Source organism: Tachysurus vachellii, chromosome 13 (genome assembly GCF_030014155.1).
Source record: "Tachysurus vachellii isolate PV-2020 chromosome 13, HZAU_Pvac_v1, whole genome shotgun sequence".
In the NCBI taxonomy this organism is placed as follows: Eukaryota; Metazoa; Chordata; class Actinopteri; order Siluriformes; family Bagridae; genus Tachysurus; species Tachysurus vachellii.
Genome location: NC_083472.1, coordinates 14,453,091 through 14,468,181, shown reverse-complemented (window position 1 = coordinate 14,468,181; position 15,091 = coordinate 14,453,091). Strand labels below are relative to the sequence as shown.

Below are 15,091 nucleotides of genomic sequence, written 5' to 3'. Positions count from 1 at the left end.
CCTGACTAAAATATAATATACACCTGACAGTGTTTCTTATAGTGGATACATTTTTCCATTTTTCCACACACCTTAACACAAATGAAAAAAGATTCCTTCTGATTATAGCAATTTTATAACAGTATGAGGTTTGGTGCAGGTGTCTGAAACCGACACACACACTGACTGACACACACACACACAGGCCGACACACACACTGACCGACACACACAGACAGGCCGACACATTTCACTGCTCACTGGAATATTCAAATGAATGCTACACAGCAGACAGCCACTGTAATCATTTGTTTACTGTTACTGGTAACAAGCTTGATTCGAGCTTACATGGCTCTAAGCAAAGTTAAACATTAAAAAATTTTGCACACAAAAAGATGACCGTCAATCAACTTATTAGACTGGTCTACACTCCAGATCCAATACTATGTGATTTATGTGTGGTGCATAAGATTTTACATGCTCTATATGTTTAATGCTGGTTCTCCACTCAGTTTGGGTGATGCCTCTCAGAAGTTGGGCGATGTGGCTCACTGTGATTTTCGCCCAGTTGTTCCATGCTTCTTTGTCTCTAGAAATGTTTAGGCGTTCATTTACATATCCCTCTCCCTCATTCAGTGAATAGGAGGATGGCTGAAGGTTCTGATGCTGGATAGGTGTGGTGACATTGTTATGGATATGCAACATTCCACCAGTGTCTCTCCGCAGGAGACGGCATGCCATTGGCCAGCCCTCTTCAGAGCTTGGGATCAGCCCTAGATTCACCCGGTCAGCTACGTCATTCAGGGACAGCTAGGGAGAGTGTGCAGAAAGCATTTAATTCACAGCACATTTCAATGTTGAATAATGTATTTATTATAAAAACTGAACATAATGTAGTTAATAATGTAACTCTAGTGTTGACCATTACTCTTTTCATCAGTGGTATAAATTATATTAAATTCATTTACTTTAACTAAATACAATTCAATTGTCAGCAATTCAGCTAATGGTATGTTTTATTTAGAATTATTCAGTGTGAATAATTGCTGCCTGTATGAAGTTTCTGTGTGTTCTCCCGCTTTCTGTTGTGTTTCCTCAACGTTCTCCGCATTCTTTCCCTCTTTGCTGTTAGATGGAGTAGCTATGCTACATTTCCTGTAGGTGTGAATGAGTGTGTGAATGTAATAGCACTTAACTGCAGAACAATATGTAAATGTATGTAATAGTAAATGTACTGTTCCCATTTTAAGGAGTAAGGAATAAAATATTCTTATAGGAAAATAATCAATCTTGAGGTAATGTGATGTGATGCAGCCCAACACAGTGGAGAAAAGGGTTTTATTTCTCTTACATCACAGTAACTTGTCAAAGACTAATTTTTTATGTTATTTAAGTATTAAATAATGGCACAAACGTCATCAGTTTATATGTTTGCAATCACCTTGCAGAATCTGTAAAATGTTCAGATGTTAACAAGTTTAAATGTGCTTGATTTTTAATACTGTGACCTGGATGATCAACGTTTTTGTGATAGTTATTCATGAGTCCTTTGCTTTTCTTGCCTGCTCTTCTTACAAAAGTTACTGCACGTTATTTGCTTTTCAGGCACCTTCTGCATATTTCACCTCTGATCAAAAATGACTATATGATTCAGATCAATCTTTTTACACATTTTTATTTACTAACATTTTTGCAGATTATTCAAGGTGTATGTAAACTTATGACCCCAAATGTAGCAATGTTTAATAGTCAGGAATAGCTGTAAAAATGGTTTCAGTTATCTTTATGTAATAACAGCTATAAAACCCTCATCAGCGCCTTTTTTCTGTCTCAAAGTTAATAAAACAGGAAAAATATGATGTCCAACTGGAAAGTACAAGAGTACTCTGTGCTGAAGCCTTTCCTGTGACTGCTACAAAGCACTGACACTTAAACTTCCCCTTAAACCTCCTTTAGCATATTAAAAATTAGCTGTATTTCTTTGTTAAATAACTGCATGTTTTAAATCCATATTATAAGATTATGTTCTAGCCAAACAAATCCCTGGAAAGTACACAGATTAAATTAGTTACTAATGAAATGATAAATGAACATGTTATTCTATTTGCAGTCGACACCACTGTGTAAAATTTCCTCTTCAGATTCTGTCTGTGAAGCAAATGTGGAAAAATGAATTCTTACTTGTTTGTTGTCTCCTTGATGTATAGTGCAACGATGAGCTACTTTATTAATGTGCAGGTTTCTTCGCAGTGCTGAAACTGCATGTGGGTTCCATTCACATGCATGCACATGGGCAGCACCGGCATGTACCAGATACGGCAGGGCGAAGTAGCCAATTCCTGACAGGGAAGAAAAATCTGTGGTTCAACTCACAAAGTCTAGCTTTGCCTGTATGCCGGAGCTAAACAAGTGTGTAGTGCATACCTGCATACAGGTCAACCACTGTCTCCCCACTGCAGTCAAAGGACGAGATTCGCAGTTTTTCTGTGATGTTTCCGAAGGAGAACATGCACTTGGTGATATCAAATTCATATCTAGGACGTGTAAGTGGTTGAAGATACACCTCATTCCAATTCATTTGATATTATTCTTTTTTCACACTTCGAACAGGACTTTTCTGTAAGCAAAGCTTTACCTGATGTGGTTATCAACATGAGTTACATAGCTGTCGTCTCCTAACAGCATTGTTATGACTGGGGTGCGCCACCCATTTTGGGAAATGTGTTTTTTTCGTGCTAGACGCTTCACTCCTAGTGCCTGGGCAACAGCCAACCACAACTCAGAGCCTGGGGGAATGAACAAAGATAAAATCAGTCCAGTTTTAATGGGTCCTGTGAGTCTAATGTTAGTGCAAATACTAAATAGGTTTCTACAACAACAACAACAACAACAACAACAACAAAAAAAGTAATTTAAAACTATGACATACTAAATGGAATAGATGAAAATTGTCGTAGTGAAAAACAAGGGGACATCCTAGTTTTTAACAGAAACAATAGTACATTTCTCATGCTGAGCTAAATGCTAAGCTAAATGCAGCGTTTCTGAGAAGAAATTAAAACACCAATTTAAGCTAAACATCACAGGGATCAAAATGATACACAAGGCTATAGCATCACAGGAACAGAATGGTACACAAGGCTATAGCATCACAGGAACAGAATGGTACACAAGGCTATAGCATCACAGGAACGGAATGGTACACATGGTACACACATCTACTCTGTATCGTCTAGAATACTTTTCCATTATCGTCTAACTTTTCCATTATCTAGCAGGTTTTGCAATTTACAATGCAAAACAGCACACTTTTTTTTTTAAAGATCTGAATAAATATAAGCTGGGGTACTGAGTAAACTCCGTGTTACCATTTACTGCAAGCATGGTACTCCAGCAGTCATGGTTTGCTGCTGAAGTTACACAACATGCTTCAATAATGATCTTGCTTCCAAACGCAGTGACAATCTCGGACCTGTGAGAGACCTGCTGAAGAGGTAATCTAACTGGTATGCAAATATGAGATATGCTAATCATGAAAAACAGCGATTTCTGTAGAAATCTTTACTTTTGTGTAGTCACTGCAATCGATTAGTATGCATCAAAAACCCCTTGTGGTATGCGATGATATCAGTATCTTACAAACTTTTCTTGCCTAAGCAGCTGGATTCTGGATTTTCTAGCATTTTTAAAACAAATAGAATACAAATCCATTTTAATCTTAAATGGATAACAAACGTATGAATCAGTACAACATGTTCTGGTATTGGAAGGGCTCTCTACACACTAGAACACTGATGACTCAATTTTCAGTGACTTTCCTAATCAGCCACTGTAAAAACGTTTATAAAAAAGTTTTATAATCATGTATACTGTATATTTGTTATATTAAAATCACATGCATTTCTGTTCATGGTAACGTAAATAATCACTGACAACTACAGAAGATCACATTCAAGCTTATGGTCAGGAACATTTATTATACATCTGTCAATTAAATAATTCTGATTATCCACTAATAATTATCTGTTTCTGTAAGATTTTCTTCACTTCTTGGTTTCATTTGACTGCTAAAGCCATGGTCCACAAAAGGCTTACACACGTAACCTCTTTGTTGTAAGGTATCCATCAAGAAAGGGGTATAAAAAAATGACCAAAACATTAGATAAACATTGAACAGGAACATTGTGAAGCCCATAATCAATAAATAGAGGAAAATAAAATTACCACACTTGTATTACTAAGAATGGGATGTCCTCCAAAAATGACAAGAGGACAAGAAAAGCTATTGAGAAGGCTGCCAAGAAGAAGAGATGCTGAACTATCTGGTAAGTGCTGGTCACACCCTGTAGCTTAAAACAACCTTTTATATTAGTCACATACCAGGATTATTGGGCAGCGTTATATCTTACAAAAATAAAAACCATATAAAATGATCAAAATTTTGCTAAAACCTGCTCACATTCAACAAAACCTTGTGGCAAAATGTTTTATGGTCTGATGACACATAAGGAGAGCTCTTTAGGCATAATGTGAGAAGATACGTTTGGCTTAAAACAAGACCCAAAAGCACCAATCCCGATCACCAATCCAAAGCATGGTAGCTCTTTTTTTTTGTGTCCTTGTATCTATGCAAGTGATAAACCAACATCCTAAAATTCAAATATTGAATCTTGTCAGCTGGCACTGGGGCAATAATGAAGACAGAGGGAATCATGAATGTCTGAAAATACAATTTCAGTACAAAACCTGTAGGTTTCTGTTAGACAGCTGAAGATGAAGAATGTTCCAGCACAATAACAATCCAAGGCACAAATCCAAGTCAATAGAGGAACAGCATCAGAAGATGATCAACATTACAGCATGGCCAAGTAAGAGAGTCCAAACCTAAATCCTGTCAAAAACTTGTAGAATGACTTAAAGAGAGCTGAACACAGCAGAAATCCTTTACCTCCTATTTATTAAATTGCAAAATATTAGATATGGTGTTGGCACACTAACACAATCAGGTTGAGCACATTTTTCTTTTCACTAAAATGTTTAGATTTGACAAAAACCTCAAATTTGTACAAGGGATGTTTTTTCCAGGATGAACAGTAAATGTAGTTGAAAAAACAAAATTATATTTGTAACCATTATAGATATATTTTTTATTTACGAATCAATAAAATAGAAAATAGGGTCATCATGGAAACCACCACACCATTAACAACAAAAACATCAATAATAATAAGTCAAGAGAAACTAGCCCTTAAAGTAGAAGTTGTCATACCAAATTTTCTCCAGATTGCTTGTGAAAAGCATCCATCACCAAATAAAAGCAGATCTCCATGACGTTGCCATCCACTGGGCAGGTCATCTTCAAGTTCCCTACTCCACTGCACTCCTTTAGTCGCCACCAGTTCCTGCACAACCTCAATCATTCTGTCTCTATGAGGCTTCGTTTTGCTTTTCTTTGACGGCTGAGGAACCTAATCATAATCATAAACAACAAACACAGGGAAGGCAAATGGATTCATGGCCTACAATGCCAAACCTAAAAACATGTATATAACCTTATATATCATATATATTGTGATTATGGCAACCTGCATTTGAACGATTTTACAGGAGCTGTCCTGATCCACAGAGCTGTGCAGTGTGAGAGAATCCAGGTGAGACAGAGCCCAGGGAAAGACCGGGAGAGTCACTGTTCCATCTGAGTGTTTCTGTACGCAGTACTGCTGATCTAAAGCGCCCTTCTCTAACAGATGTTTCCTATAAAAATAAACAAATAAATGAACAGGAAGGTGGCTGCTATATAGTTTATATGTGGATACAGCATTAGTGACCTGTTAAAACGGGTGACGTCATGTATCGTGTAAGTGACGTCACTTGCCTGTAAAGCTCTGCAGAACGCTGTGGCACCTTCAGAGCCCTGATGCAATCCATTTGTGAGCTGTCTCTATGAAAACAACATTAAAGAGCCAAAGTGAATGTCTGATACACACGTGCATGATCCCTGCGTATTAAAATCCTAAGAAAAAAATTAATGCAATAACAATCTGTGTATATATATATATATATATATATATATATATATATATATATATATATATATATATATATATTAGTGCAAAGGTCTACCTGCTTAATATCCGATAAATATAACTATATATATGTATCGGATATTAGGAAATCTACTATAGCAGGTAGACCTTTGCACTAATCTTGCTACACTGCAACACGTTAAAGAGCTGTATATTACACTGAAACTTAAAACTGCAGACACACATCCACACTAGGCTAATGTTTACCTCTTCCTGGCTAACCTGCACGTGCACATCAACGACATAGCTAGCGTTCGAATGTAACAAATTGCTCAAAACTGATATAAAGTGCGTTCTGTCTTTTTTTGCTATCACTTTTTAAAGTAGTACACAGACCATATTTTAAATGTATTATTAACTCATGTATTAACTCAACTCAGAATGTTATTTGAGCCACAAGTCGTGTTTCGACACAAGTTCCTAGTCGGACATTTTATGCGTTACACATCATACGTCAGGTTCGGGTTTAGATAATAAATAAATAAATTCTATATACTTCATGTATATTTATTTTATACATTTCCATTATATATTATTTTACATTATACAGTGGAAAATTTAAATGCGAATTCTGGCGATAACAACAAAATCTCAATCTACAAAACTACAATTTAACCCCAGTGCGCTAGAGGGCAGTGTTTGTTGTAACACCCGCCAAAACTCCCTCGTTTTAATTCATGCAGTTTGTAAACAGCGCGTTTTCACGAGAAGAGAGAAGAGTTTGTTTTAAGGGTAAGAGTCAGTTTAACTGTTTAAAACTAGCAGGAATAATCACTGTGACAACCGAAAAGTCAGACAGTATCACAAATAACCCGAGTGAAAATGGGACTGTCTGTGGTCCAGTTGTTTTTTGTTCATTTAGCAGTTATCCAGTTATCTTATCCTGAGTGACTTACATTTTAAGGGATTAGAACTCATGACCTTCTGATCAGTAATCAAACATCTTAACCACTGAGCTACCACAACTCATAAATGGCTACTTATGCTTAATATATACAAGATATAAATTGTATACGTTGTAGAAGACATTACTTCACAATTCACCCATAGCGTGCTAATCTAGGGGTGTTGAATGTGCCCTGTGTATTTGTGTCCTCAGATGGCAGTGAACAGTTGTGTGACTGTGGTGCAGCTCGGCTCTGTGAATCAGACCCATCAGTCAGACGTTCATCTGTTACCTTGTGACGTCGAGCACGACGGAGCTGCACAAGTGGCCACGTTTTTCACGCCGACGGTGAAGGAGAGAAAGCACGGTTTGTCGTCCATGCGAGTTTTAGTTCATGGTTAATAAATGCACTATGGTTAATTTCAGACAATGGTCATATGTTTGTGTGTTTCATTGTAGAAAAGACAGTGTCGTTTAGGGGGCGGGGTCTGAAAGGTCAGGAAGTGACGCACCCTCAGGACTACACAGGACTGGTGTTGAAGGAGGTACAGAAACCATCATCTGATCAAGAAGTAAGTATACTGATGCAGCCTGAGGGTTCTTTATAAACAAGTGCAACTTTAGCCTCTTCATTTATTTAAAAACTTTGTAAAGATTTGCACATTGTGTTGGCCTTTAGTATACAAGTGTACAGACAGCAGTTGAGTCATTCACCAGTATTAAAAATAAAAAGAAATTCAGTCAAAGCAAAATGTCTAGGACATGTAAAAGCTCATAAAAAGTGTCACCAACAGCTCTCTTTTGAGATCACAAGTAAGAACTAATGACTAGATACAATAACTGTCCACCATTTTAGGAAAGCCTGTACACCACCTGCTCGCTTCAGTTAATAAACATCAGAATGGGGAAAAGGGTTGATCTGTTAAATCATTGCATGGTTGCTTGTGACAGATTGGCTGACTTGAGTATCGTAGAAAGTGCTGCTCTTTTGAGAATTTCAGTCTCCAGAGTCTATACAGTAGGGTTGGGATATAGCAACTACAAATAACTATAGTGACATCAAATCTTCAGGTTCGAGTTATAACAGCAAAAGGCCACATTGGGATCAATTCCGCTCTGCCAACACCAGGACTCTGAGGCCATCATGGGCACAGACTCACAAAAACTGAGCATTTTTCTTTGTCTTCGGCTGGTTAGTTTTGGAGTCTGTGCTTGTCTGCTGTCTGTGGTGGTAAACAGTGCTTTATTGAGTTACTATAGACTTCCTATCAGCTTAGACCAGTCTGGCCATTCTCCTCTCCTTCATTCTCCTTCAGCATCACACAGGGGCAGATAAGTGAGAAATGTCTGTATTATTTCATTGTTTAAGCATAGAATTATTTATTATTAAAAGCCTCATTAGAGCGCTATTAATACACAATTATTAATTAATACAACTATTAATACTACTATATATTATTACAACTATTAATTTCTTCAAACGTTGTATGCAAAAACCTTTTAGGTTCTGTGGTTTAGATCAGGTTTAGATCAGAATCAGGTTCTGAAAAATCCCTACAGTAAGATGGTTTTTATACCCAAATGTAATTAATTTAAAGACGTGATTTTTGCTCATCTTCAATAGGCAAATCCCTAAACTCATAAACAGGGAATTTCTGAAAGGAAATCTGGACAAGAGAAATTCAAGAGCAAAATTATTTACTAACTGAAACGATTTCGTTCGCCGAAATGTCAGACTAAAACAACCTGACTTACTGAGCAAAACAATTCTTCATATACAGCATGCAAATCTATTTTTATACCCTAATCAATCCTTACTGCTTATAGACATCACTCAGTTTTGCTCAGCTTTTAGTCTTATACTGAAAATCATGTTCCTTCATATCATGTTCCCTGGCATTTTTCACACAGGAAGGACCTGTGGATTCTTCATCTAGATGCTTCTTATGTGCATGTTTCTTGATTCGACTAAGTGCATTTGACAAAATTGCTGTATCTTATTAAGTGCAGGATTTTAGGTGTATGAAGTCAGTCGTCTAGTGTTATTACACAGCATAGCATTTTCCAGAACAATTCTCAATCTATTGCATCTATTAATAACCAAAAGTTTAACATTAGTGAAATTTTCTTTTGTAGAAATTTTTATTTTAAGAAAATTATTTTTTGATTGCTTGTTTTTAGCACTAATCTTTATCATTTCAATTCTCGTCTAAACCCCAGGACAGAATTGTTAAGGTTTCTTCAGTTTTTCATAATTTCACATATTGGAATTTGGAGACTCCTCCCACATCAGATGATCGAATCGTGATGGCAATGGCATGGCCAAAATTAGCAGAGATGGTGAGCAGAGATGGTTACTTTTGACAGATTAGACCACAACTGGCTTCTGGCTTTTGACTGAATACAAATCCAGTTTGTCACTTTTGTTTCCTCAGATACATGCACCAGTGGAGGACTGAAAGCTTTATCAGGACACTTTTCTCACCCAGTGTACTGTTACATTTTCACCTGTGTGTGTTAGCTGAACACCTACTTGATGATTTATCCTTTTTATATTTATGCAGTCTGTGCATTGGTCTTTACACACAGTTTTGTATAATATGTATACACAGTAGTCTGAGTTTCACAGAACAGTAGATGACTCAAGCAGCAATTATTAAAAGGTTTATTCACAATATTAAGCTGTTTTACATACTGAGATGAAACTTTTACGTCATGGATCAGATTAATTTATTTTGTGTACCTAGTGAATTAGAAAAAAATAAAATGAGGACCCATTTTTGGATCTGGACAACTACAAAACTACACCACATTTCAGAACAGATTGCTGCATGAAGTCAAAACCTTTGATTTGATCAAAAGAGCTGAATGTGAGATGCTGGATTTTGTTTACAGACTGTAAACCATTAACATGGTGAGAACCTGAAGCAGATCAGAATCAGAAGCTTTGAGATACTTTGCTCTTTAAAATACTGAAATATTATTTCACATGAATGATTCTGGACAAAAAAGGTGAGCTTGGGATCAAATGTATGACTGAACACAGAAATATAGTGTTAATGTGACTTTGCAAGAAATTGGTGACTCAATTAAAAAGTGCATGAATGTTGACTGAATTTTACTGTTGTGGTGAGGCAGGTGTAAGATTTATACTCAAACCATCTTTATGCATTTAGAAATAAATACATGACCTGTTTTCACAATGATTGTTTATCAAACATTATTATACATTTCATGAGCTTATGTGTAGCTTCTTTAGAGCCCAGTCCTCAACTGTAACTTTGTACTGCAACAAATAGTGCTGTAAGTTTGTGATAAATGCACCATGTATATTTAACACTTTCTGTTTGCAAAACTCATTATTCATTCAAATGTTTGACCGTGCTTTCACGTTAAAGATAGAAACCCATAAGGTAAATGTAAGCATTTCAGTGCTTTACTGTACCCTTTAGCATTAATGTCTCATTTGAGAGAACTGAGTATACACACAAAGCATTGAGTGAGTGGATGAGATGTTTTTCATGAGACAGACCTAATTACATGCAGACTTGCACAAGCCCACTACTGCCGTGATAAACGATGTTCTCACTGATGACTTGGCGTTGTATCCAGGGTATGTTCCCACGTCTTTTCCAGCATTTGCAGGATAGGCTCCGGATCAGGCGCTACACTTTTCAGGATGAAGTTATTACTTAATATGACAAAATGAATAATAAATGATATACAGTGATAGTCAACAACCACAGTATTAACATAAGATATTTGAAACTGGTTTATCTACTCCTCTGTGAGAACAGGCTGAGTAGATGGATTTAGTGCTTGGGAAAAAAAAAGCTTAGATAAAAGTTTTATTACATTTACATAACAGAGTGAGGTGCACCGTTTACCCCAAATAGTGTTTTCAATGAAGGGAATTTGGCTGTTTTAAAACCGGTCAAAACAGTACATTACATTACTTAAAGCAATACAGGGAAGATGCTATTCAAATGTTTATGTTCCTCAATGTAGGTGTTAACCTTGCTCCCTATATTGGACCAGCAATTTTTGTGTGTGTGTGTGTGTGTATATATATATATATATATATATATATATATATATATATATATATATATATATACACACACACACACACATAAATACATATATAAAAAAATCAGAATTTCCTGACATTTACATCTAGATGTGTTAAACTAATTAGAACAAGGCACCTTGGGTAGCAGATCACTTGCTTGCAATAGCTACAGTAAGCATGCGACTCACTGACATCACCAAACTATTGATTTCTTCTTTTGTTATGCGTTTCTAATCTTGTATCACAGCTTCTTTCAGTTATTTGTTTTGGGTGGTTTCTCCCTTCAGTCTCCTCTTCAGGAGGTGAAATGCTGCACAACTGGGTTATAGTCTGTTTGATTGACTTAGCCAGTCTAAAACCTTCCACTTTCCCCTGATGAAGCACTTGTGTTGTCAGTGTGTTTTGGTTCATAATGAGGTTCTGTAAACATCTATATTCATTCTTTCTGTTCCAAAAGCAGTCATCCAAGCCCAAGCCATGACACTACCACCACCATGTTTTATAGAGCAGCTTGTATGTTCTGGATCTTCAGCAGATCCTTTCTTTCTCTATCATTTTGGTCTTTCTATCACTTTGGTAGATTGAGCTAAGTATCAGACCATTTGTAGCTTATGTCATTATAGTTAAGTATCTTCTCTGGTTTTCCTAAGAGCTTCATTGCAACCTGCTGATAAGTGGTTTGCATCATGTGGTGTGGCCTCTTTATTTCTGCTCTCAAAGTCTTTTTTGAATGGTGGATTGTTGGTTGTGTCCCCGACTGCTGTGTGGGGTTTATTATCACAGCTCTCGTAATGTTTCTGTCATCAGCTGCTGCTGTTCTCCTTGGCTGTCCTGTTTACTGTCTGGTTGTTAGTATACAACTAGTTCAAATGACTTGATTTTTTTTAGACAGCTCTCTGGTCTGCATGCTGGATTATAATTTTTAACAACAAATGCAGTCATCACAGGTGATTTAGGTCTATTAGGTGTTATAAATAAATAAATATAAATCTAACAGGAGACAACTGGGCAACAGTCAGATATTTTAAACAGTTCTAATATTTTTGTACCCTTCAAAAAATGTCCATGGCCATGGTACAAACACAAGGTGCCATGTCCTACATTGTTTATCACATCAAGATGTAAATAGAAGGAAAATAAATATCAGCTCATTCAAACCAAAATGTCTCCAGTGTACAGCAAATAATTGGCCTTGCTATTCCAATACTTTCTGTTAAAAATATTTAAAAATCTTATTCTGTTTGTATCTACACTGAGCACCTAAACAGTGATTTGGATTATGATCCGTCCTGAATGGGACGGTCTGTTTTTGGACATAATGATATCCAGTGGCAGGTTAAGTTTAGCGTTAAATACTCACTTAGACACTAAAGGCTAACTATGTCAGTCCTTTGCAAAACTGGATAACACAACCTGTAAAAACAACACAAAAATACAGGTGCACAATTTTATCCTTTGCAATAGCTTTAGTACTCTGTGCAGTATGACTGACCACGTTATGTTTGAGGTGGCTGAGGAAGAGGTGGTGACAGAGGAGGGTCAGATTCTGTCCTGCTGCGCTTCATTGGCAAATCTTGATCATGTGCCTTCCTTATGTGCCTGTACAAATCTCCTGACTGTGTGTAACTCCGGTAACAGTATCGGCATTCATACGGACGCTCACGTGTGTGCACTATTGCATGCCTTCTCAGTGTATACGCACAAGAAAATGTCTTTCCACAAGTGGCACATGTAGGCACATCCTCTACATAATTCCCAAGAGAATCGTGATATTCCTCAAAGTAGATAGTCTGTTGCTCTGATTGCTGAGAAGCTGCTGTGAAGAGTGTAGATGGGAAGCTGGGTGTGTCAGAAGAGGAAGCACTAGGACCCTGTGGTGAAAAAGGAAAAGAGAGCGGCTCTTGATGATTATGTGGGACCTGCATCAATGTGTGGCTAGGTATGAAGTGAGTATTGGTGATCTCAACGTCTCTCTCGTAATTCTCTTTGTCTTCCAAATCACTCTCTATTCTTCGCTCTCTGACCTGAACCGGCATATCTTCAATGTCTTCTAGCTCTTCATCAGAGATTACAATGGCCTCCACCTTCACGTTTGCTGTCTCTTCACTACCATCTTCTCTATCAGCTGAATATAAGGCTGTGGGAGAGCAGGAGCGTGACTGCAGCGTTGGCTGGTCATTTAAACCTCTGGCAGTGTGTCTCACGTCATCACTTCCACTTTGTCCATTACGTTGAAATGACGTGGGTTTTTTGCTTTGACCAGGATGATTTGTGGCAACCCTAAACACATTGCTTGATTCTTGAATAGAATCTCTATTTCGTCTGTGCTCCACAGGAACCAGAACCATAACAGTGGATGCACTGGGCAGGGTCTCTGTTACTGTATGAACTGGTTCTGTGGTGCTGCAAGGACTTGAAAGTGTAGACTCCATATTAGCAGCTGCTGACATCCCAGCCCGAGCAGATCCAGGAGAAGAACAGTACAAGCCTGGACCGGAATCATTTACTGCTGAAAGAGAGTCCATGCCTGGTTGAGTAGTGTCTGCCATGTCGGGACTTCCTAGATTAATGCTGTGTGTGATGCAGTTAGGTACTCCCACGTTTGTCTCTACTTTAGTGTCAGTGTGAGATGCTGAATGCTGGCTTGACTGGGGACACTGTGTTATTGAGGGAGACAAGGCTGGATGTGATGCTGAAACCCTGATGGCTCCTTGTCCACTTTCCACTGTTTCCCTTTCGCCATTTGACCTTCCTTCCCTAGATGTCCCACTATACATTGTTCCATGTCCCCCAGTTTCACTTGCTCCCTCTTCTGCCCTGGTGCTGTCAGCCTCAGCCAGTCCGCGACCCTGCAGTCTTTTCTTACAGACACGGACCACATCGTTCATGTGCAAAAAACTGGCCGCAGCAAGAACGTCTTCCGGAGGTGGATGTGCTGCCAACTGTAGCACTCCGTCGTACATGAAATCGAGGAGCAATCCGAATGCCGGTGGGGTCACTATATCTCCATTAATGGTGACACTGTCTGTCTCTGGACCTCCGTTTACTGTAGACTTGCTGCCTACTGGGTGTTCAGAGTAAAACATGTGGAAGAACGGTGAGCAGGAGGCCAGTACTGCACGGTGAGCCAGAAAACGAGTGGATCCAACTCTGACTGTGCAGTCACACAGGAATCCCTGTAGACGCTGAGAGCGTAGACTGGCCAAGAGCTGCTGGCTATGACCTGGGAACTCCATGGCAAGCTGCAACAAGTGAGACAGAGATCAGCAGACACTGAATACACAGGAGGATAAAACACACATGAACCTTATAATCATATAGTGAGATACTGAACATAATACCTCAGATTAACAACTAAGTATATATTAAATTACAGCAATGTTTTCGGTTCTTCAGTCCCTTTGTAGGCCTTCAGACAACAAACAACAGCATGTAAGATCTGAACCTACTCAAGCTATTAAAAAAAAGATATCCCACGAAACGGAAACAATCACTTCATCACGTCGGGAAAAAAAAAGTACAGTAAGGTTAGGAAACATCTGAGGATTAATGCACGTCTTACAGTTTGAACTTACAGAATATGTCTGTTGACTGTTCACAGGGAGGCAAAACGCTAAGCTAATTATGCTGTGACAACAAACCACTTTACTTACTAGCTAGCTAAACTTAGCTAACATCATAGCTAAAAAAAAAAACTCACTTTAGCTTGCAAATAAAACGTCATATACCCAAAACAATAAAATAATACTGCTTACATACGTTCACAGTCTTTCTTTTCGCTGCATAAATACAAATAATGTGTTGCTAGAGTTAAATACAAATCAATTAAAAAAACAGAACGCGGTCCGAACCGAAGCTACAACCATTCTGCTAACGTAGCTGTTATTCCTTGGCTGAATCCCCATAAGCGCTCGAGTCCCTACATAGGTGCACTAAGAAGGGCACAAAATAACGTCATTTACACAGAACATAGTGCACCGCGTTTTAAACGAGCGGCTTCTGGATGGGACCTTGCTCAGGTCTGCCACCTATTGGTTGGAAATGCAGCTTGTCCGACGTTGTTAAAAC

The 15,091-nt window shown here is 38.1% G+C and overlaps 3 protein-coding genes across 10 annotated transcripts; 1 reads left to right on the top strand and 2 right to left on the bottom strand.

Moving 5' to 3' along the window:
- Positions 1-278: 278 nt before the first annotated feature.
- On the bottom strand, positions 279-6,519 carry trmt12 (tRNA methyltransferase 12 homolog). Of its 4 annotated transcripts, none has more exons than XM_060885955.1 (8): positions 6,442-6,519; positions 5,855-5,920; positions 5,565-5,733; positions 5,249-5,447; positions 2,615-2,765; positions 2,404-2,513; positions 2,161-2,318; positions 279-789 (listed from the first exon to the last, which is right to left on the bottom strand). In XM_060885955.1, the coding sequence occupies exons 2-8, from the start codon at positions 5,905-5,907 to the stop codon at positions 394-396; spliced, it is 1,236 nt and encodes a 411-aa protein (XP_060741938.1). In that variant the 5' UTR covers positions 5,908-5,920; positions 6,442-6,519; the 3' UTR covers positions 279-393. The 4 variants fall into 4 exon arrangements, with proteins under 4 accessions (XP_060741938.1, XP_060741937.1, XP_060741939.1 ...); XM_060885954.1 differs by lacking the exon at positions 6,442-6,519 and adding an exon at positions 6,273-6,384; XM_060885956.1 differs by lacking the exon at positions 6,442-6,519 and adding an exon at positions 6,224-6,266.
- A 199-nt stretch (positions 6,520-6,718) lies between these two features.
- On the top strand, positions 6,719-10,290 carry rnaseh2c (ribonuclease H2, subunit C). The gene is made up of 5 exons (XM_060884972.1): positions 6,719-6,797; positions 7,165-7,318; positions 7,411-7,523; positions 9,172-9,291; positions 9,387-10,290. Exons 2-5 carry the CDS (start codon positions 7,165-7,167, stop codon positions 9,408-9,410), a joined length of 411 nt encoding a protein of 136 aa, XP_060740955.1. The 5' UTR covers positions 6,719-6,797; the 3' UTR covers positions 9,411-10,290.
- zbtb3 (zinc finger and BTB domain containing 3) lies at positions 10,146-14,967 on the bottom strand. Of its 5 annotated transcripts, XM_060884971.1 has the most exons (4): positions 14,599-14,967; positions 14,365-14,432; positions 12,516-14,265; positions 10,146-11,931 (listed from the first exon to the last, which is right to left on the bottom strand). In XM_060884971.1, the coding sequence occupies exon 3, from the start codon at positions 14,257-14,259 to the stop codon at positions 12,520-12,522; it is 1,740 nt and encodes a 579-aa protein (XP_060740954.1). In that variant the 5' UTR covers positions 14,260-14,265; positions 14,365-14,432; positions 14,599-14,967; the 3' UTR covers positions 10,146-11,931; positions 12,516-12,519. The 5 variants fall into 5 exon arrangements, with proteins under 5 accessions (XP_060740954.1, XP_060740949.1, XP_060740953.1 ...); XM_060884966.1 differs by having other exon boundaries at positions 10,146-14,265; positions 14,599-14,966; XM_060884970.1 differs by having other exon boundaries at positions 10,146-14,265; positions 14,783-14,966.
- Between the last annotated feature and the right edge of the window lie 124 nt (positions 14,968-15,091).